Here is a 24029-nt window from a genome sequence, read left to right on the forward strand (position 1 = left end):
TTGTATGTGGCAAAATGGATTTTGTTATGTGGCATTTTCATTTGGTATGTGGCATTTTTGGTATGTGGCAAAATGGATTTTGGCATTGGGACTTTTTATTTGGTATGTGGCAAAATGGATTTTGGCATTGGGCCTTTTTATTTGGTATGTGGCAAAATGGATTTTGGAATGTGGCAGTTTTATGTGGTATATGGCAAAATGGATTTTGGCATGTAGCTTTTTTTTTTTTTTTTTTGGTATGTGGCAAAATGGATTTTGGTATGTGGAATTTTCATTTGGTATGTGGCAAAATGGATAAACCATGTGGCCTTTTATGTGGTATGTGGCTTTTTTGTTGGTATGTGACAAAATGGATTTTGTTATGTGGCATTTTTATTTGGAATGTGGCATTTTTTGGTGTGTGGAAAAATGGATTTTTGCATTGGCATTTTTATTTGGTATGTGGCATTTTTTGGGATGTGGCAAAATGGATTTTGGCATTTTCATTTGGTATGTGGCAAAATGGGATTTTGGTATGTGGAATTTTTATTTGGTATGTGGCATTTTTTAGGATGTAGCAAAATGGATTTTGGCATGTGGTGTTTTTATTTGGTATGTGGCATTTTTTGGGGGGTATGTGGCAAAATGGATTTTGGCATGTGCCTTTTGTAGGGTGAATCTGTCAAGAAAAATCTTGTGGCATTTTTATTTGGTATGTGGCAAAATGGATCTTGGCATGGGGCATTTTTTTGGTAGGTGGCAAAATGGATTTGGGCATGTGGAATTTTCATTTGGTATGTGGCATTTTTTTTAATTTATTTTTTTGGTATTTGGCAAAATAGTCTTTACAACCTTGTGACTCAGCTCGACTCGACATGACCGAGAGACTCGACTCGACTCGACTCAACTCGACCTGACTTGCCCACTACAGGTAAGACTTATAACTCGGCTCATAGTGACTCGTGCAATTGTGTCGTTTAAAAAACAAAACAAAACAAAAAAAACACACACACACAGGTGCGTTTCAGTTTGCAGAAGTCATCATCTGTTTCAGGGATGAGCAAACTTTTGAGTGAAATTTAGCACAGATGCCAGCTGGCAAAATTGTGTACTTGTTTGGCTGTGTAAGTCTAAGTGGGCGTTTGCACATGAATGCAGAATTCAGTGACCGATCATGTGCATCGTCTCCAATGTAGCAGTAAATGTGCCATGTCCACAGGATGAAAGATGGCCTGGTTTCGAACATTTTGGGTTTTTGCTCATGTTTTGCTATTATTAGCAGTGGACCTCCAATCATCAGTCCACAAAATATTTTGCCAAAACTTCTGTGGAGTGTCCAAGTGCCTTTTTGCGAGCATTAAACAAGCAGCAATGTTTTTTTTAGACAGTAGCGGCTTCCTCCGTGGAGTCCTGAATGAACCCCATTCTTGGTGATAGTTTTACATATAGTTAATGTGTGCTATGGTTCTTTTTATTACCTCTCTGAGTATTCTGCGCTGAACTCTTGGCGTCATCTTTGGTGGACGGCCATTCCTTCAAAGAGAAGCAACAGTGCCAAACTCTATCCATTTGTAGATAACTTCTCTGGCTGTCGAGTGATGAACATTCAGACTTTTAGAGATGGTTTTGCATCCTTTCCCATCTTTGTACAAATCAATAATCCTTTATCACAGGTGTTCGACAGCTCTTTTGACCGAGCCATGATTCACATCAGACAATGCTTCTCATCGAGACAATTCCTACCAGGTGTGTGTTTTATAGTGGGCAGGGCAGCTTTAAATCACTCATCAGTGATTGGGCACGCACCTGACTTAAAAAGTTTGGTAAAATTGGTTTCAATTGCTGTTTAAGTCTCGTTAGGCACAGGGTTCACTTACTTATTTTCCCCCTTCTGTCATTGATTGCACGCTATCTTCATTAAAATATTATGTATATATATAATATATACACATTAGGGCTGCAGCTATCGAATATTTTAGTAATCGACTGAAAGTTCTATCGATTAATCGAGTAATTGGATAAAAGGTTTTTTTTTTAGGTAAAGAGCAATTATACATATACATGAGGGGAAAAAAAGACATTTAATCCAATATTGAACCATTTTCAATCAATCAATGTCTTTATTTTCGATGTACATTGTTGAAAACAGCCAACAATTGCATCTAAGATGTGACTAGAAAAAAAATTCACTGCTCTCACTCAAAAAACCTCTAGATCTTATATCTTTAAAAAAAAAACAAAAAAAAAAACTGATTTCTTACCTAAAAATGTAATTACGCTTGATAACACACATCACTTGAAAGCTACGTGTTTTTCCCACGTGTTTCAATTTAGTTTCCATTTGTGTCAAGCTATTTTGAAGTTAAGTTTTAAGTTAGTCTAAACTGTAAGTACTGGTAGGATTTTTAGTTTTTGCAGTGCTCAAAAAAAATGTATGATACCTGCACATTTATACAGCAATGACTACTGAGCTAAAACTGACAGTTAGCTTTATTATGATTTAATTTTACACCCTCATCACTCTACAGCGCTGTATTTTTACAGATTAAATAAAGCCTGTATGTAAGACACGTTAGCCACACATCGACAGTGGTCATAATCAATAGAAACCTAGTCCTCCGAAGGGCTAACGTTACGTGAGCATGTGACAGTAACGTTATATTTATTAGCGATGAGAAGTCTACTGCTTAAAGATGGCGGCTGTTTACTAACGCTGCCCAGACGCTGCCGAGTCTGTCATTTTGCATCTAGTCCTAAATGCATGCGATATCAATGAGACGCATCGGACACTACCTGCTACCAAACTAGCATCATGTGGGCGTAGTTTTTAGTAACGTCGGCGCAGTTTGTAGCGGCTATCGGCTGCGGTAAGTTTTTTTAAAATTTATTTTTATTGCTTCTTCCTCTACGCACGTGACGTCAGCGCGTTGTCCCGCATTAAAAGTAGTCTGGGCAAAACGGGATGCTCAGAGCTGGCAAAATTAAACGATTCCTCGAGGTGAATAAAATTACTTGGATCAGTTTTTAAACTCGAGTTACTCGTGTTGCTCGAGTATTCGTTTCAGCTCTAATACATACATACATATTATATATATATATATATATATATATATATATATATATATACAGTGCCTTGCAAAAGTATTCGGCCCCCTTGAATCTTGCAACCTTTCGCCACATTTCAGGCTTCAAACATAAAGATATGAAATTTAATTTTTTTGTCAAGAATCAACAACAAGTGGGACACAATCGTGAAGTGGAACAACATTTATTGGATAATTTAAACTTTTTTAACAAATAAAAAACTGAAAAGTGGGGCGTGCAATATTATTCGGCCCCTTTACTTTCAGTGCAGCAAACTCACTCCAGCAGTTCAGTGAGGATCTCTGAATGATCCAATGTTGTCCAAAATGACCGATGATGATAAATAGAATCCACCTGTGTGTAATCAAGTCTCCGTATAAATGCACCTGCTCTGTGATAGTCTCAGGGTTCTGTTTAAAGTGCAGAGAGCATTATGAAAACCAAGGAACACACCAGGCAGGTCCGAGATACTGTTGTGGAGAAGTTTAAAGCCAGATTTGGATACAAAAAGATTTCCCAAGCTTTAAACATCCCAAGGAGCACTGTGCAAGCCATCATATTGAAATGGAAGGAGCATCAGACCACTGCAAATCTACCAAGACCCGGCCGTCCTTCCAAACTTTCTTCTCAAACAAGGAGAAAACTGATCAGAGATGCAGCCAAGAGGCCCATGATCACTCTGGATGAACTGCAGAGATCTACAGCTGAGGTGGGAGAGTCTGTCCATAGGACAACACTGCACAAACACAACAACAACACTGCACAAATCTGGCCTTTATGGAAGAGTGGCAAAAAGAAAGATATCCATAAAAAGTCTCGTTTAAAGTTTGCCACAAGCCACCTGGGAGACACACCAAACATGTGGAAGAAGGTGCTCTGGTCAGATGAAACCAAAATTGAACTTTTTCGCCACAATGCAAAACGGTATGTTTGGCGTAAAAGCAACACAGCTCATCACCCTGAACACACCATCCCCACTGTCAAACATGGTGGTGGCAGCATCATGGTTTGGGCCTGCTTTTCTTCAGCAGGGACAGGGAAGATGGTTAAAATTGACGGGAAGATGGATGCAGCCAAATACAGGAACATTCTGGAAGAAAACCTGTTGGTATCTGCACAAGACCTGAGACTGGGACGGAGATTTATCTTCCAACAGGACAATGATCCAAAACATAAAGCCAAATCTACAATGGAATGGTTCAAAAATAAACGTATCCAGGTGTTAGAATGGCCAAGTCAAAGTCCAGACCTGAATCCAATCGAGAATCTGTGGAAAGAGCTGAAGACTGCTGTTCACAAACACTCTCCATCCAACCTCACCGAGCTCGAGCTGTTTTACAAGGAAGAAAGGGCAAGAATGTCAGTCTCTCGATGTGCAAAACTGATAGAAACATACCCCAAGCGACTTGCATCTGTAATTGGAGCAAAAGGTGGCGCTACAATGTATTAACGCAAGGGGGCCGAATAATATTGCACGCCCCACTTTTCATTTTTTTATTTGTTAAAAAAGTTTAAATTATCCAATAAATTTTGTTCCACTTCACGATTGTGTCCCACTTGTTGTTGATTCTTGACAAAAAATTAAAATTTTATATCTTTATGTTTGAAGCCTGAAATGTGGCGAAAGGTTGCAAGGTTCAAGGGGGCCGAATACTTTTGCAAGGCACTGTATATATATATATATATATATATATATATATATATATATAGATAGATATAGATATACAGTGGGGAGAACAAGTATTTGATACACAGTCAATGGAAAAACCCATTGGCAGTGTATCAAATACTTGTTCTCCCCACTGTACATACATATATATATATATAAATTGGGTGGTTTTAGTTAAAGCAGACACTATATTTTCATCTGTGTGATTTTGACAAAGATTAGATCACATTTGATGGTGATTTTACACAGAAATGTGAGAAATTCCAAAAGGTTCAGATACTTTTTCATACCACTGTATTTGCAGTTCTTTTTTTATAAGGCAACCTCTATAAAAGTATTGCAAATATCTCACAAATGTAGAACAAACGTTTTTAGACGTTAATTTTTATATAAATTTGGGTCCGATGGGGTGGCCAACTTCACCGAGGTTTCTGCCACTCTTTGGATTTCTGTCAGTTAAAAAAAAATCCATTCAGACGAGGTAGACAAAATATATCAGCTATACTCCCTCATTGAAGCCCACTGAAGCATTTTACAAGCTTCTGGCTTGATTTGGGTTAAGTGCGCGGGAGTAAAGAGGCGTGACTCAAGAGTTGGCGTTCATATGTGATGTCTTGTCTTGAACAAAAAGTAGGGCTTGTTAGTATGCTGCGGGTGTTAATAGGTGGCCACTGTAAAATCCTGCTGCTAAACCCTTGAATGCCCCTTTTTTTTTTTTAGGAGCTTATTGTACAGCATCCACTCGCATGCCGGCGGGCTAAACTGTGAATTTTGATCAGGGTAGTTGAGTGAAACGCTGGGATACGACATTTTGTATGCGTCCGACGATGGGCCGTGTGTGGGTGATGACCCCGTCCCGAGTTTTACAACACACCACCCAGTGAGCGCAACTCACAGTTCAGACCCTAATCTGTCAGAGCCCATCAAGAGGTCCAAACCCACTTTTCACACTCAGGACATTTTAACAGTAGAGTCTCACCCTCACCAGAACCCCCTTTCAAGAGTCTCAACTTTATTTCCATTAAAAAACACTCACACAGTTGTTGTTCGGTGCCATGCGGTTTAGCGGATGATGCTATCTCCGGGGAATGTTTTTCTTCGGCCTCGCACACTTCGAATGGTCGAAAAGACTGACATTGTTGTGTTCATTTATCGGCGGTTGAATCGGTGTTGCGTAATAGTCTTTCACAGCGCTGGAGATGCTGTTGGAATGAGATGCAGTTACCTTGGTGAGTGTGAGGAGGACTTAATGAATTATTTATTTTGTCTAACTGAAATGGAGACATTGCATAGTCGTTCAACCTCATTAGGATGGTAGGTGAGAGCCGCTTAGCCCCCACATTGGGCTTCAACACCTTTACTGAGAAGTATTTGAGGGCAGAATAGTTTTTGACTATAACATTCTCCTGGCAGATCATTATTGTCTCTATTACAACTAGGGTTGTTCCGATCATGTTTTTTTGCTCCCGATCCGATCCCGATGGTTTTAGTTGGAGTATCCGCCGATCCCGATATTTCCCGATCGATTGCTTTTTTTTTACTCTTGATTCAATTCCAATCATTCCCGTTAATTTTTCCCGATCATATACATTTTGGCAATGCATTAAGAAAAAAATGAATAAAACTCGGACGAATATATACATTCAACATACAGTACATAAGATCGGTATTTGTTTATTATAACAATAAATCCTCAAGATGGCATTTACATTATTAACATTCTTTCTGTGAGAGGGATCCACGGATAGAAAGACTTGTAATTCTTAAAGGATAAAGGTGACTTTGTATATTGTGACTAAATATTGCCATTTAGTGTATTTGTTGAGCTTTCAGTAAATGATACTGTAGCCATGCCCAAATGCATGATGGGAAGTGCAACCATGACTGTGCTTAGTGCTACCAATTGATATATCTTCTCTGCGTTGGGAAATAAAATAGGGTGTTAGGAAAAAGATCAATTACTACCTTGCTTCCGCACATTCCTTCCCACAATATTTCTAATCGTAGGGAGAGGGATTGTAAGGCTTTAGCCATTTAAAGCAAGGCTCTAAAGGCTGCCAAAATTCACTCTACTCATTTTACGCCGCCTTTTAGCTCTCTATATAGGTAAAATGGCGCCATTACAGATTGAGCATGACAATGCGTGAGTGGGCCGCGCAGCGCATTCATTAATTGTGTTAAATATTTTAACGTGATACATTTTTTAAAAAATTAATTACAGCCGTTATCGGGATAAATTTGATAACCCTACCTTAAGCCTAAACTAAAGACTCTGGATAAGTGTAACATATTATGTCTGTAACGTTAAATACAATTAGAAAACGATTTAATTAAAAATATATGTACAGTATATAATAAAAAAAAGGCATGTCCGATATTTTTTTGCTGATTCCGATACTTTGAAAATGGCGTGATCGGACCCGATCGATCGGGACATCTCTAATTATAACTCATTGGGTTGCCTTTGATGGCGCTAGATGTCCAATTGGATGTGCATATGACATGACAAAAAATATTAAATAGCATTATTGTTGGAATTAGAATCACATTTTCAGATGATTCAACCATATACAACAATATGGCAAAGTGCAGGTGACGAGAAATGAGTCTTTAAATCTGCTGTTTCGCTCCTCCTGTCATTATAGCGCGCTGGTGCCTCCATTTTGGTGATGACGTCAGACAATGAGTGATTTCTGCGGATTTAGCAATGAGCCCAATGGAGGAGGAAACGCTTTTCAGCGATTCTGGGTCAAGTGTGGATTTTTCCCAACGATATTGTCGGACCACAGGAAGTGTGTGACATGCAGCCATATACAGTGGGACAAATAAGTATTTAGTAAACCACCAATTGTGCAAGTTCTCCTACTTGAGAAGATTTGAGAGGCCTGTAATTGTCAACATGGGTAAACCTCAACCATGAGGGACAGAATTTGGGAAAAAAAACAGAAAATCACATTGTTTGATTTTTAAAGAAATTATTTACAAATTAGAGTGGAATATAAGTATTTGGTCATCTACAAACAAGCAAGATTTCTGGCTGTCAAAGAGGTCTAACTTCTTCTAACAAGGTCTAACGAGGCTCCACTCGTTACTTGTATTAATGGCACCTTTTTAAACTCATTATCGGTGTAAAAGACACCTGTCCACAATCTCAGTCAGTCACACTCCAAACTCCACTGTGGCCAAGACCAAAGAGCTGTCGAAGGACACCAGAGACAAAATTGTAGACTTGCACCAGGCTGGGAAGACTGAATCTGCAATAGGTAAAACGTTTGGTGTAAAGAAATCAACCGTGGGAGCAATTATTAGAAAATGGAAGACATACAAGACCACTGATGATCTCCCTCGATCTGGGGCTCCATGCAAGATCTCACCCCGTGGCATCAAAATGATAAGAACGGTGAACAAAAATCCCAGAACCACACGGGGGGACCTAGTGAATGACCTACAGAGAGCTGGGACCACAGTAACAAAGGCTACTATCAGTAACACAATGCGCCGCCAGGGACTCAAATCCTGCACTGCCAGACGTGTCCCCCTGCTGAAGAAAGTACACGTCCAGGCCCATCTGCGGTTTGCTAGAGAGCATTTGGATGATCCAGAAGAGGACTGGGAGAATGTGTCATGGTCAGATGAAACCGAAATAGAACTTTTTTGTAGAAACACAGGTTCTCGTGTTTGGAGGAGAAAGAGTACTGAATTGCATCCGAAGAACACCATACCCACTGTGAAGCATGGGGGTGGAAATATCATGCTTTGGGGCTGTTTTTCTGCAAAGGGACCAGGACGACTGATCTGTGTAAAGGAAAGAATGAATGGGGCCATGTTATCGAGAGATTCTGAGTGAAAATCTCCTTCCATCAGCAAGGGCATTGAAGATGAGACGTGGCTGGGTCTTTCAGCATGACAATGATACCAAACACACAGCCAGGGCAACAAAGGAGTGGCTTCGTAAGAAGCATTTCAAGGTCCTGGAGTTGCCTAGCCAGTCTCCAGATCTCAACCCCATAGAAAATCTGTGGAGGGAGTTGAAAGTCCGTGTTGCCCAGCTCCCACTTGAAAATATTAGAGAGGCCTGTAATTGTCAACATGGGTAAACCTCAACCATGAGAGACAGAATGTGGGGAAAAAAAACAACAACAAGAAAATCACATTGTTTGTTTTTTAAAGAATTTATTTGCAAATGATGGTGGAAAATAAGTATTTGGTTAATACCAAAAGTTAATCTCAATACTTTGTTACGTACCCTTTGTTGGCAATAACGGAGGTGAAACATTTTCTGTAACTCTTCACAAGCTTTTCACACACTGTAGCTGGTATTTTGGCCCATTCCTCCATGCAGATCTCCTCTAGAGCAGCGATGTTTTGGGGCTGTCGTTGGGCAACACGGACTTTGAACTCCCTCCACAGATTTTCTATGGGGTTGAGATCTGGAGACCCGCTAGGCCACTCCAGGACCTTAAAATGCTTCTTACGAAGCCACTCCTTTGCTGCCCTGGCTGCGTGTTCGGGATCATTGTCATGCTGAAAGACCCAGCCACGTCTCCCCTTAATGCCCTTGCTGATGGAAGGAGATTTTCACTCAAAAACTCTCAATATATGGCCCCATTCATTCTTTCCTTTACACAGATCAGTCGTCCTGGTCCCTTTGCAGAAAAACAGCCCTAAAGCATGATGTTTCCACACCCCCATGCTTCACAGTGGGTATGGTGCAATTCAATATTCTTTTTCCTCCAAACACCAGAACCTGTGTTTTTATCAAAAAGTTCTATTTTGTTTTCATCTGACCATAACACATTCTCCCAGTCCTCTTCTGGATCATCCAAATGCTCTCTAGCGAACCGCAGACGGGCCTGGACGTGTACTTCCTTCAGCAGGGGGACACGTCTGGCAGTGCAGGATTTGAGTCCCTGGCGGCGCATTGTGTTACTGATAGTAGACTTTGTTACTGTGGTCCCAGCTCTCTGTAGGTCATTCACTAGATCCCCCCGTGTGGTTCTGGGATTTTTGCTCACCGTTCTTGTTATCATTTTGACGGCATGGAGTGAGGAGGGAGTCGAAAGTTGGCGTTGCCCAACGACAGCCCCAAAACATCACTGCTCTAGAGGAGATCTGCTTGGAGGAATTGGCCAAAATACCAGCAACAGTGTGTGAAAAGCTTGTGAAGAGTTACAGAAAACGTTTGGCCTCCGTTATTGCCAACAAAGGGTACATAACAAAGTATTGAGATGAACTTTTGGTATAGACCAAATACTTATTTTCCACCAAGATTTGCAAATAAATTCTTTAAAAATCAAACAATGTGATTTTCTGTTTTTTTTTTCTTTTTCCCCACATTCTGTCTCTCATGGTTGAGGTTTACCGATGTTGACAATTACAGGCCTCTCTAATATTTTCAAGTGGGAGAACTTGCACAATTAGTGGTTGACTAAATACTTGTTTGCCCCACTGTATCTGTTAGCGGTTCAAAAGTCAATATCAGACAACTCTACTTACAATTTGTGTGTGTGAAACTATCTGCAGTTGGACATGGGCATTAAATTAGTTTATAGTGGCATTACAAAGCATTAAATGAGATTTGCTGATACCGGGAAGGAACCCTTTTACAGGTCACTCTTGGTTAATTTTGGGTTACTGAACAGGAATTGACTCAAGAATGTCATGGGTAATGCAGTAATGGACAGATTAAATGCAACATACTGGTATGTCCCTTTTCTACAACACTGAGGTTCAAGGTCATCTTGTCCCCTCGCAGCACCTCCAGATTAAAACTCCCCACATGCACATGAAGGTCTAACACAACTAATTCCTCCGAATGCAGAGCTCCAGTGAACTGTGACTGCTTAGAGAGCTTTTTTTGTTGTACTTATTACATTATCCTACATTAGCTCTCTGATGAGGGTACACTGGATTAACCTTTTTGGAGATCTATCTGTAAGACTATTATGACCAATGTGGTTCATTAATATACTAATCCACTCAGTTGGATGATGTCCAGTGTTGAGTTCCATTTAAAAATCAATGATCTGAGTCCTATGGAGACTGACAGTATTTACGTTTGACATTACAAGATGAATAGGGCTGGAACTCACAATTATTTTTTACTATCAATTAATCGAGTCATCGGATAAATGTCACTTTTTTCAATAACCTTCACAAGTAAGTAACAATTAATGAAGATGAAATGGATGACTAATTCCTTCAAAACTAATATTTTAGTCCAGCTGCCTGACTTAATGGTAGTTTACAACTGTACTGTTTCAAGTACATAAAATTTGTTAAAAGTTTTTAATAAAATCAGAAAAAAGTTCTGTTCATTCTAATTTTAAAAAGTGCAGCTGATTGACATTTTTTTCTTGTGGGTAAAGCACTGATATAAATTGTGTCAATCATTTATTTTCTTTAAACAAACTAAAAAAATCGGATAAGGAGGTGGCAGACTCTAATGAATCCGTTTTCTTTATCAAACAGTAGTTCATAAATACAATCCAAATCCAATTTCATAGCACACCCTCTTGTATAACAATTTACTGTTTAAAAATTTGTGTTCAATGCTGTTTTATGAATGGGTTTATGTGTATGGTTTCTTTATAAAACGAAATGAGACAACTTTACCGTCTAACAATAACTCAAGTGCTAATATGCTTCTCCAAAACACAATACAAACGGCCACTTAAGACACTGATTAGCATAATCGCTAACTAGCTTAGCGCTTCGTGCTACTATTATCACTTACTTCAAAGGGGTACCACGGATAGAAACACATTGAATTCTTAAAGGATAAAGGTATGAGTTACAGTAATTTGTTATTAAAACCCCTCTAAATGTTTTCGTTTTAGTAAAATTAGTTTAACTAATAGGTTGCCACTGTTGTTGATGACACAATGCAATCCAAGAGCCCCTTTGACGCTGAGATGGCAAAATCCACAACCCTCATTGCCCTGACAACAGTAACTCCCGAATCCTGTCCAGTCCACAAACAGACAATAATCCTAAACAACGCCCAAGCACACCCTTCTTCTGCACACAGCCCGGCCCACGAGAGCCTTCAAAAGACTGAATGTTTAACTAATCGTTGTTTTTTCTCGGGAACCTTTTGTTGACTTGCGATATGGTGACCTTGGATCCTCGCCTGGGTCCCTCTGTGCTGTATGATCGCCGTCAACCTGAATAAATTGTCGCGCAGAGTTTGGCCTTTTGGCCGGGTTGTCGGAGTCCTGCGGGTCCTGGTCATTTGATCTGCGCCAGCGCGGGTCCGGCGGTTCGGCTGGCGTCATTCCTGCAGTCTGGCTAAAAGGTCCGATTCCTTCACCACGGAATTAGAAAATGCGGCTTACTCCAGACAGCAAGCAGAAAACAATGACATAAGGAGTGCGTAAAAGGGTTTATTGAACACACAAAAAAACATGCGATCGTGAAAAGAGAGACACAAAAAGGGTCAGTCACAGTAGGTCGGGATCAATTTTTTTTTAAATGCTGTGAGAGGCAGACAAATGAAAAAAACAAGGCAATGATGCAAATAGCAACTAAGGGATATACAAACTGTCACGTGGCAACAAGTCAATATCTCGGCAAGCCGCCTAGGATCGGTTTAAAGACACTGCTGATGAGCTGGAATTGGATGCAGGTACGACGTTGGGAACTCATCCCACAGCTCAATACCAAAACAATCTAACCAACAGCAGAACGTGACAAAATCATGCCAGTCGTCATAATAGCTTCACTTGGTAGCTAGCACAACTATTCTCCAAGTCCAGCCCAACCGCGTCATCACCCCCAGCATGCATTGCGCGCGTAAAACATGGCACCCTCTGTAGGTCAAAACATGTACTAAATATTACAGATTTTTAAATCAATTGCAATAATATATGTGTTTCTAATAACATATTTTAGTAAAAGAGAACAATTGTGGCTTATCAGAGACTACAATTCTTTAAGTCAGAGGTTCTCTTTAAGTAAATATTACTATTTGTTCTTATTGTTAACTACTCTTTAACGCTCAAAACAAGATGGAGAAAATTATTTGACTAGATTAAAGAAAAATAATCTCATTGAGACGTTATTAATTTGCAGAGTAGGAATGTAACAAACGGTTATCGATATTCTTCCACCGAGAATTGATGTATCGTTTTAAATAAGTGTAGGTTTGGGGGCGGGGGGGGGGGGGGGGGGGTTGACCAACAGGTTGCTACCAAAATCTGCCAGTGAATGAAGAAATAATAGAACTCCAATCTGTATTGACTGGGAAAGAGCTGACAGCGATTATATCAGATTGAATGTCTATCGCTGTCAATGGCAGCAAAAATGTAATTATTCAACTCACTTGTTGATTTCTCTCCTCTCACTTTTTCAGGTTTGAGATGGCGCTTCTTGGACGTGCAGCTGGGCGACACGTCTTCTTATTTTTGCTTCACTCTTTTGGCTTTGGTGAGTTCTCCATAACTGACAATATTTATCCTAAAATTCCACTTGGAAGCAGAATAGCTTAAACTTTTGATAGTTAGTGTACGCATGAGAGAGTTTGGGCATCCCTAGGTCTATGTTCGTGTTAAAAGTTAATCTAACATGCAGTGATCACGTAGGAGGAATTTTTATGGAGATAAGCTCAGCCCCGGAGACCTGCTCCAGTCTTGCCGAACTAGCTCCAGTAGCTAGCTTCTTCCTTTTATTCAGGACAAAAGGAGGGGCAGGAAAGCAACATAGAACATTGAATAGAATAGAATAGAATAGAATAGAATAGAATAGAATAGAATAGAATAGAATAGAATAGAATACATAGACTACATGTGGACCACATGCTGCCCTGACAAAAATTATCCTTTACTCAGTTTCATTTACTAGTAATTATTAGAGAAAATGTACTTCCAAAAGTATGTAGTTTTATCACGCAATACTTTTTACTTTACCTTGAGTAGATCTGTGAAGAAGGAACGCTACGCTTACGCCGCTACTTTGGGCTACACTTGAGTCGTTAAATATTTTCCTCTTTATTCTAGTTCTGCCAGTTTCACCAATGAAAAGTCGTAATACTGAAATGTCCCAACATCAACAAGAGATGACCCCGAAATGTCTCCATATCAGCAGAAAGTCACCTGATGTCAAAAAGAAGTGACCAGATGTCAACAGGAAGTGACCTTATATCAACAGGAAGTGACTTAATATCAATAGGAAGTGACCTAATATCAACAGGAAGTGACTTGATATCAACAAGAAGTGAATAGGAAGTGACCAGACATCAACAGAAAGTTATCCCAAAATACCTCTAAATCAACAGGAAGTGACCTGATATCAACAGGAAGTGACCCTGAAATGCCCCCAAATCAACAGGAAGTGAGCGGATATCAATAGGGAGTCACCCCTAAAATGTCCCAAAATCAACAGGAAGAAACCCCTAAATGTCCCCATATCAACAGGAAGTGACCCTGATATGTCCCTGAAGCAACAGGAAGTGACCACTGAAATGTCTCCAAATCAACACGAAGTAACCTGATATCAAGAGAAAGTGACCCGAAATATCCCCAAATCAACACGAAACGACCCCGATACATCCCCATATCAACAGGAAGTGACCCGGTATCAATAGGAAGTGACCCTCAAATGTCCCCAAATATTAGAAAGTGACCCTGAAATGTCCCCATGTCAACAGGAAGTGACCTGATATCAACAGGAAGTGACCCTTGATACATATCCAAGTCAATAGGAAGTAACCCCTAAATGTCCCCATATCAACAGGAAGTGATCCCGAAATGTCCCCAAATCAACAGGAAGTGACCTGATACTAACAGGAAGTGACCATGAAACATCCCCGTATCAACATGAAGTGACTCGATATCAACAGGAAGTGACCCTGAAATGTCTCCAAATCAACAGGAAGTGATCTGATATCCATGGGAAGTGACCTTGAAATGTCCCCAAATAATAGAAAGTGGCCTTGAAATGTCCCCATGTCAACAGGAAGTGACCTCATATCAACAGGAAGTGACCCTTGATATATATCCAAGTCAATAGGAAGTAACCGCTAAATGTCCCCATATCAACAGGAAGTGATCCCGAAATGTCCCCATATCAACAGGAAATGACATGATATCAACAGGAAGCGACCCCGAAACGTCCTCATATCAACATGAAGTGACTCAATATCAACAGGAAGTGACCCTGAAATGTCTCCAAATCAACAGGAAGTGACCTGATATCCATGGGAAGTGACCCTGAAATGTCCCCAAATAATAGAAAGTGACCCTGAAATGTCCCCATATCAACAGGAAGTGACCTGATATTAACAGGAAGTGACCCTGAAACATCCCCATATCAACAGGAAGTGACCTGATATCAATCGGAAGTTACCTTCATATGTGCCCAAATCAACAGGAAGTGACCCCAAAATGTCTCCAAATCAACAGGATGTGAGCCCTGAAATGTCCCCAAATGAACAGGAAGTGACCTGATATCCAAAGGAAGGGACTTGATATCAACAGGAAGTGACCCTGGAATGTCCCCAAATCAACAGAAAGTGACCTGATATCAACAGGAAGTGACATAATATCAACTGAAGTGACCAGATATTTAAAGGAAGTGATGCCGAAATGCCCCAGAATCAACCGCTGCAAAGCTTCCAGTTTCGAGTTTTACCAGTGTTTTTTGTGACTTTTTAGCAACATGTGCACAAACTCCATACATTCACCATCTTTCTCCCCGGCAACTTTGCTGTGTACTATTAGAAAAGGTTATCCCAAGGACAGCCGGCGAAGATGCGAGCTATAAAAACCCCTTTATGGAGGAAATGCGAAATCATCTCAGTAGACGGGAAATAGGATTTCCATCCATTGCCATTTTTCACTCCCTCTGAAAAGAGCATTTGATGGAACCCAGCTTCCCAAGATAATTAAAAACCTAATGGGTCAATTCATGGAATAAGGTCATCGTCGGTGATCTCATTTTGTCCCGCTCCCATGACGGACACGTCCATTTAGTAAACCGGCCGGATGTCACATTCAAAGGAAAAAGCTGGATTAGGATGCCCCGCTTCCCATTCAGGGAAAACACATCTGTTCCTTCATTATTTCTTATTCTATTGAGACAGACAGGTGTGTACTAATGTCAGTGTTGTAAGTGTTCGTGGACACGCTGGGGATGTTTGTAGACATACTCTGCGGGATTGAACTGGAACATCTCCAAAGCTATTTATGCGATTTAACGCGACCATCTGTTCATTTATGACTCTGCATGAAATTCATAATTGCGGTAGGAAAAATTCATTCCAATTATAGGTGTCAGGTTGTCAAGTAGTGCCAGGTGTGCCAGAAAAATGATAGGCAGAAGATACATTTCCGTTACAAGTTCTGGAACTTTTCAGAAAAACCTTGGATAATTGTCGATGAATTTGACAAAACGTCATCCGTCCGTCCGTCCATCATCTACCGCTTAATCCGGGGTCAGGTCGCAGGGGCAGCAGCTTTAGCAGGGAAGCCCAGACTTCCCTCTCCCCAGCAGCTTCAACTAGCTCCTCCTAGCGTGTCCTGGGTTGTCCCCGGGGCCTCCCGTCAGTGGGACATGCCTGGAACACCTCTCTAGGGAGGCGTTCAGATGGCATCAGAACCAGAGCCACCTCAACTGGTTCCTTTCAACGCTGAGGAATAGTGGCTCGACATCGAATCCCTCCTGGATGGCCGAGCTTCTCACCCTCATCTCTAAGGGAGATGTGGAGGAAACTTGTTCTTTTGGTCACGACCCACAGCTCTTGACCATAGGTGAGGTTAGGAACGTAGATCAACTGGTAAACTTCACCACTACGGACCGGTGCAGAGTCCGCATCACTGCAGACGCTGCACCAATCCGCCTGTTGATCTCCTGCTCTCTTCTACCTTCACTCGTGAACAAGACCATGTTGATACTAGAACTCCTCCACTTGAGCAGGATCTCACCTCCGGAGAGGGAAAGCCACCCTTTTCCGACTGAGGGCCAAGGTCTCGGATTTGGAGGTGCTGATCTTCATCCCAACCGCTTCACACTCGGTTGCGAACTACTGCAGTGAAAGTTGGAGGTCACTTTTTTTTTTTTAAAGCCAACAGCACCACATCATCTGCAAAAAGCAGACATGCAATGCTGAGGCCGCTTAACCGGACCCCCTCAACACTTCAGCTGGGCTTAGAAATTCTGTCCATAAAAGTTAGGAACAGAATTGGTGACAAAGGGCAACCTTGGCAGAGTCCAACCCTGACTGGGAACGAATTCGACTTACTGCCGGAAATGCGACCAAACTCTGGCACTGGTCGAACAGGGACCGAACAGCCATGACCAGGGAGCCCGGACACCCTGTGGAGGAAACTTGTTCTTTTGGTCAATACCCACAGCTCGTGAACATACGTGAGGGTAGGAACGTAGATCGACTGGTAAATCGAGAGCTTCACCTTTTGGCTCAGTTCCGTCTTTACCACTACGGATCGGTGCAGAGTCTGCATCACTGCAGACACTGCACGAATCCGCTTGTTGCTCTCCCGCACTTTACTACCCTCATTCGCGAACAAGACCCCCAGACACTAGAAGTCTTCCACATGGGGCAGAATCCCATCCCCGACCCAGAGATCCTCCGACTAAAGGCCAAGGTCTCGGATTTGGAAGTGCTGATCTTCATCCCAACCGCTTCACACTCGGTTGCGAACTACTGCTGTAAGAGTTGGAGATCGTTTTTTTTTTTAAGCTAACAGCACCACATCACCTGCAAAAAGCAGAGATGCAATGCTGAGGCCGCTCAACTGGACCCCCTCAATACTTCGGCTGCACCTAGAAATTCTGTCCATAAAAGTTAGGAACAGAATTGGTGACAAAGGGCAACCTTGGCAGAGTCCAACCCTCACTGGGAACGAGTTCGACTTACTGCCAGCAATGCGACCATACTCTGGCACCGGTCGAACAGGGACCGAACAGCCATGACCAGGGAGCTCGGTACCCCGTACTCTCTAAGTACATCCCAGTCCGTGTCAATGCAGATGCTGCACCGATCCGCCTGTCGATCTCCCGCTCCCTAAAAGATTACTTGTTTAAATATTTTATCAGTTACTCGTTTAACTCATTGGCTGCCACTGCGAGCCCTTCCAGTCAAAATGGAATTGGACTCACCGCTGCGGCCTCTTGGCGTCCTCCTGCTTCTGCCTTCCTCTCTTTCCTACTAGGTATCCTCCATGGGCCCCGACACGGATCGCTCAACCCCAGGGTGGCAGATTTTCACCCCCTCAGTATGGGGATCCTTTCCTGCCCAGAGGCTTGTGGGCTGTCAGGATCCCTCGGCGGTTGTGGCGGTGGCTGGGAGTCTGGGTGGGCAGGCAAATGTGAGGGCTGGCGTGGGGGGCGGTGGCGCATCCCCTCATCCATTCGCTGAGGGCTGGTAAATGGGGGCCTGGGTCCCTGTGGGATGAAGTTGGTCCCCCATCAGGCGCGTCCCCTCATCCTTTCGCTGAGGGCTGTTAAATGGGGGCACGGATGGTCTGGGGGACCGCCCTGGGTCCCTGTTGTATAACAGTGGCCCCTTTGCTAGGCTGCGGGAGGAGGGGTAAACTGTGCTCACCTGCCCCCCAATTGTCTGGGACAGTGCCGGGGCCCTAGGGCGGCCCCGCGCAGCATTTCCACTTTTCTGCAGGACTATCATGCATTTGAGTGGGTTCACGCATGACTGGGTGCAATTAGACACATTCAGGTAGAGAGAATGTAGGTGCCAAGATTCAGGGGCTGTTATGCTTCTGCGTCATTTCCGTGAAGTTGGCCCCCCATCAGGCGTATCCCCTCATCCATTCGCTGAGGACTGGTGAATGGGGGGATGAATTGTCCGGGGGACCGCCCTGCTTCCCTGTGGGATGACGGTGGCTCCTTTACCAGGCTGCGGGAGGAGGGGTAAACTGTGCTCCCCTGCCCCCCCCGATTGTCTGGAGCAGTGCCGGGACCCTGGGGTGGCCCCCGCGCAGCATTTCCTCTTTTCTGCAGGACTATCTTACATTTGAGTGGGCTCACGCATGACTGGGTCCAATTAGACACATTCAGGTAGAGAGATTGTAGGTGCCAGTATTCAGGGTCTGGTTTGCTTCTGCGTCATGTCAATGAAGTTGGCCCTCCATCCGACGCACATTTCTATTTAAAAGGATGGCAATTGTTTGTGCTACGTTTGTGCTGTAAAAGGTTTGTGATGCTGTCGTTTTATTGATATCATTTTCGAGTAATGACAAACTCGCAGCTTTTCCGTATCCAACTCCCGCTGCTGACGGAGCGTACTAACTCTCAATAACAGAGGAGCACGATTGTGCCATGTTGATTTTCGGGCTACAGTGTCATATCTCTTAGCGAAGCATTTGGCAACTTGGCTGCAAATTGCCCTCACCATCTTTTCGGGTGCTGACAAGGAGAGATGTCTGCTAATGACAGCAAGTGCCCCTTTAAGTCACTTCCAGTGCTCTTCAGCTCACTTTTAGCTGTATTCTCACAATCCTATCTGTCAGTTGCATGCCTGTGAGTCCACTTGTCATCTAAAGCCCCTCCATTTCCATCATTCAATTGACACCAGCTCTGTCTCTTTGTCTGGTTTTCCCACTCCATCTTCGTCCGCCGATCTGATTCCGGCTCACGCTCTCGGGCCGCACGGTTTTTGTGTGATTACAGTACATCTGATTCGAGGGGCAGGCTGCGGGGGCTCACTGAAATCATCCCGGGGGTGGTATCGGCGTGTGAAAGATGTTCAATCTAAATGCAGATGGAAATATCCTCCAGGGATTCAAATCCGCTATTTGTATTATTCCAAAGGACCTTTTGTTGATTTGTGTATTTATATACACACACTATTTCGCATTCACTCCCATTGTTTTTTTTTTTAACATTGTTATCGCGCAGGGCATATGGTCACATCGTATGAAACAAAATAAATAGGTTTTCCGATCCACAGGGGTTGTTTGGTTACATCTTTACAGGTGATCCTGTTGTCATGGTGACACTGTTCACTGGGGGTGTGACAAAATATCAAAATGGTGATGTATCGTGATACTTTGCATCCCAAAAGGTTATCGATACGCTCATTCCAAGAATCATGATAGTTTTAAAGAGGTGTCAATGTTGAAAATAAAAAATAAATAAATAAAGGAACCAACAAGTTGCTACCAAAATCTTCCACCATGATAGTGTCTCAGTTAACTCTATGGCTGCCATTGACAGTGCTTGACGCCCAATCTGTTTAGAATGGGAAAGGTGGGGCTTCCTGGGGCCCCCGGGCCCTAGGGTGGGTTGTCCCCTGCCAGGGGGTGGGTATCCCCTAGTCTCCGGCACTCAGTGTGGCGCCTGTTTGGGGGTGCGGGGTGGGTGCCTGCACAGCTGGGAGAGGGGTGCGGTGGTCGGGGCCCTGGTGCTTCTCTTGCCCCGGTAGTTCTGGCGGACGGGGCCCCACCTGCGGTAGGCTGCCTCTTAACTCATGTACTTTGCACTGAAAATATCTTTCACCTAAGCACCTACATACTCATTCATGCTTCCAGGGAGAGTCGGAACGGGGCCGTACAGTCCCAGGCCAGCTCTCCCTTGATTTTAATGCATCACACACTGAGGTTGTGGGATGGATGGGACCTGCTGTGGGGGGGGTGACATCGCAGTTGCCTCCTCACGCCAGGCTCCGCCATTCCCGCACCCCTTTTAACGCACCACATACATGATACTCCACAGGGGAGCTTCGGCATGGGGCGGTGGAAAGGGCGGCAGGGAAGAACTTCCTCGATCCATGCGGTGGTCCCACTGCCCTAATCCAGGCTCTCCTATTTTAATGCATACGCTGCACTACCCTCCCCACACAATCCCATCACGGTGCTGGGTAATGGCTGCTAGTCGGCGACCTGGCAGCCACAGTAATAGGTCGGTGGGTGGGTCCCACACATTTTCTTTATGGCGTGTCTCCGGGGGTGTGACCTCCTCTTGGGGCGGGGGGTTGTGTTTTCGGAGCTCCGAGCGCGCTCTCTTGCTTCTGCCTTCCCCTCTCCTTTCTGGCTGGGCATCCACCCTGAGCTCCGGCGCAGGTGGCTGGCTGGTGCCGTTGGGTCGGCTGGGTATAGCCTGGGTGGGGATCCTGCCCTGTCCTGGGATTGGTGGGCCGTGGGGGTCCTGCGGTGTGGCGTGTCGGTTGGCACCGCTGCGGTGGTGGCTCGCTTTGGGAGTAGGGGTAGGCATGGGGGGTGGTGGCGCGTCCTTTCATCCCGTTCCTGAAGGCCGGTTGATGGGGGTGCGGATGGTCCGGGGGAAACCATCCTGGATCCCACGGGAATGATGGTGGACCCCTTGTTGGTCTGCTGGAGGAGGGATGGGCTGCGCTCCCCCCTGCCTCCCCATTGGCTGGGGAAGGGCCGTAGCCCTGAGGCGGCTCCCGCGCGGCATTTCCACTGGTCTGCAGGACTATCACATATCTGATGGGATTCACGCATGACTAGGTGCAATTCGACACAGTATAAAAACTTATCGTCAGAATTAGCGATCAGGCAGCATCGAATAGGATGCCAACATATTCACACTCACAATGGATTCACACAAATACTGGGTTCTACACCTCACATGGATAATTTGTGTGTCTCCCAATCACTTATCTTTATTACCTCCACCCCCTCCTATTTCTCCTTGGTCATCGGGCCCCCCACATGGTGTCAAATGGAAATACAACTAGCTAACAATAGCACCAACATATTCATAGTTAGTGTAGGCGTTCAATGTATTTGTTGTTGTTAGTGTTTGTGCTTCTTTTGTCCCTTTCCTTCTTTTCTTTTGTCCCACCACAACCCTGTCTACTAGTGATGAATTTACAGCAGAAGGATGAAGATAGCTTGTTTTTCTGTTTGTTAGTTGTATTGTAAAATATCCTAGAATGATTTCCTTACCAATGTATTGATAATTGTTGTATCGCCATATCGTGAGATCAACGTTATCGTGTGCTTTGCATCGCAAATCGTATCGTATCGTGAGGTACCCAGAGGTTCACACCTCTACTGAACACTGTGGAGCCATGAACCTTTCTCTCTTTAAAAAAATAATTTTGACATTTGTGCGAATACAATGGCGGAATGAAGATCACTTCAGCAAATTTGTGCGGCTACACTTTGCATTCCCGTAATGAGGATGGAGTTCTTTTTCCGACAAAGACTGTGTGAAAGTTGCTAATGAATCCCCGATGTCTGATTAGCAGACAAATTGGTTTAAAGCCAGAGCTGACCCTCATTACCATTTCTTCTACTACAGTGCAGAGAGCACTAATCAATGAGATGACTGATTCATGCTTTAATCAGAAAGTATCGACGTCCTCTGATGAAATTGGATGCGGACCATCATTTCCCCTTCACCATCCAATTTTTGTTTTTACACTGTTCTTGTTCTCTTTGCAGGGGCATCCTCCTCCATAGTTAACATGCGGAGGATCACACATCCTACTGTACAGCAGCCACTGGCAGGTGAAGCCGTGCTCCCCTGTGTTTTTACCCTAGCGAGCAGCTCATCCACTCAGAGTGTCCGCCTCCTGTGGACTCTGGACAGGCTTCCCGCTGGCGGGCGAGGCACCCCGCTGGAGCGTGTTGTGCTGACTGCTGAAGGTAATACCAAATAAAACTGAAGATCACAGTAGTGATGCTTTGAATGAGGAGTTTTCAGCCAACGAAGAGCAATGAATGCAAATGTATGTACTGTATTTTCCGGACTATAAGTCGCACTTTTATCACAGTTTGGCTGGGCCTGCGACCTATATCTACAGTGAGGAAAGTAAATTTTAGAACACCATGCGATTTTGCAAGTTCTCCCACCTAGAAACGATGGGCGGGTTGGAATTTTTCTTGGTAAGTGCTTGTGCACTGTGAGAGACAATTTTTAAAAATCCAGAAATATAAGTGTATGATTTTTTAAAACAATTTATTTGTATTATAGCTGCAAATAAGAATTTAAGCACCTGAGAAAATCGATGTTAACTCATTCACTCCCAGCCATTTTCACCGGTGCAACCCCCTTCGCTCCCGGCCGTTTTACTGGATTTTGACTGATTTTGCAAGGCCCACAGAAAATTCTGTTCTCTTGCTATGTAAAAACGAAACCCACCAAAACAAAGATTAGACTCTTTTCTTTCAGCAGGAAAAAAAGTTACTTCATATCTTTTCCATTCAGAAATTGAGCTTTTTGTGAAAGCATACATTTCAAACATAACTTTGACTTTAACACAGCTATTTTTTTGCTTTAGTTACATCCCAAACATCTTAATAATGTTTCCGTTTTACAAAATTACATAAACAATAAGACAAATAGAGCTTTTGATAGCACGGTAACAATTTATCTACACATAACTAACTGAGAGATGACGCTGTTGTGGCTGCGACAGCCGTGGTAAACTTTTCCCTCATCGCCGCCTGTCTCATAAAGATGGATTTTTTTGAGTCTTTCTTTTTTGGTGACCACTGCCTCATGGCAGAGTTCGTCTGGGGAACTTGTGTTACTAGGGGGGAACTGGTTTGGCCGTGCAGGACACTGGAGGGTGAGGGGGATGCGAGCGGCCGAGCACGGCGGCGCGGGCTCTGCTCGGCGAGCAACACGAACTCAACGGCATCGTCCGCTGCACCGGTGGTCCCGGTCGCTCTGCTCGGCCGTCCAGCGCCTGGCATCCTGGACGTCCATTCGGTCATCTTCCGCCGGGTCTTACCAAATGCGCTACTGGCCTCCAGTGGCCAGTTTTATTGTTTTAAAATGGATTTTCAGCGTTGTGTTTTGGAGCCAAGTCAGTGCTTCTCAATTATTTTCTGGTACGCCCCCCCAAGGAAGACGTAAATATTTTGCGCCCCCCCAAAACTCTCTGCCGCCACTGTAAATCGTATCATTTGTCCATAATTTTATTATTATAAGTAAGCATCTGCTTAACGTTGTGTCCTTTTTTCTACTAAAGAAAAAAACAATAATATAAATGAACTTAGAATAAAGTATAACTTTATTAACATTGTTTTGTTTGTAACAGAAAAGACTTAACGCGCATCAATTTGCCTGAATTAAAAAAAAAAAAAAAAGTCACATCCAAATTGGAAAAATACACTCAAGGTACATTTTTGACCATTTGATACTGAAAAATAAAATCAGTAAATAATTTTTTTTTTTTTAATTAAAAATTAATTGGTTAGAAACGTTCACTCGTGAGGAAAATATGCCAAAAAAACTGACCGAAAAAATAAAACTGAATAGGGGAAAAAAAAAAAAATGTGTCTTTGGACAAAAGGAAGAATGTCTTTGGACAGAAGGACAGTTTTTATTTTCGCTGCTCACAGTATCA

General features: G+C 43.2%; 1 protein-coding gene across 1 annotated transcript in view; it reads left to right on the plus strand.

Moving 5' to 3' along the window:
- LOC130929360 (neurocan core protein-like) overlaps positions 1–24029 on the plus strand; it is a 128442-nt gene that overhangs the window by 27912 nt on the left and 76501 nt on the right. The window contains exons 2-3 of the mRNA XM_057856458.1: positions 13086–13159; positions 22117–22320. Of these exons, the coding sequence (XP_057712441.1) occupies positions 13093–13159; positions 22117–22320 (271 nt within the window). The 5' untranslated portion in view covers positions 13086–13092. The remainder of the gene's footprint in view (positions 1–13085; positions 13160–22116; positions 22321–24029) is intronic.

Source organism: Corythoichthys intestinalis, chromosome 14 (genome assembly GCF_030265065.1).
Source record: "Corythoichthys intestinalis isolate RoL2023-P3 chromosome 14, ASM3026506v1, whole genome shotgun sequence".
Classification (NCBI taxonomy): Eukaryota; Metazoa; Chordata; class Actinopteri; order Syngnathiformes; family Syngnathidae; genus Corythoichthys; species Corythoichthys intestinalis.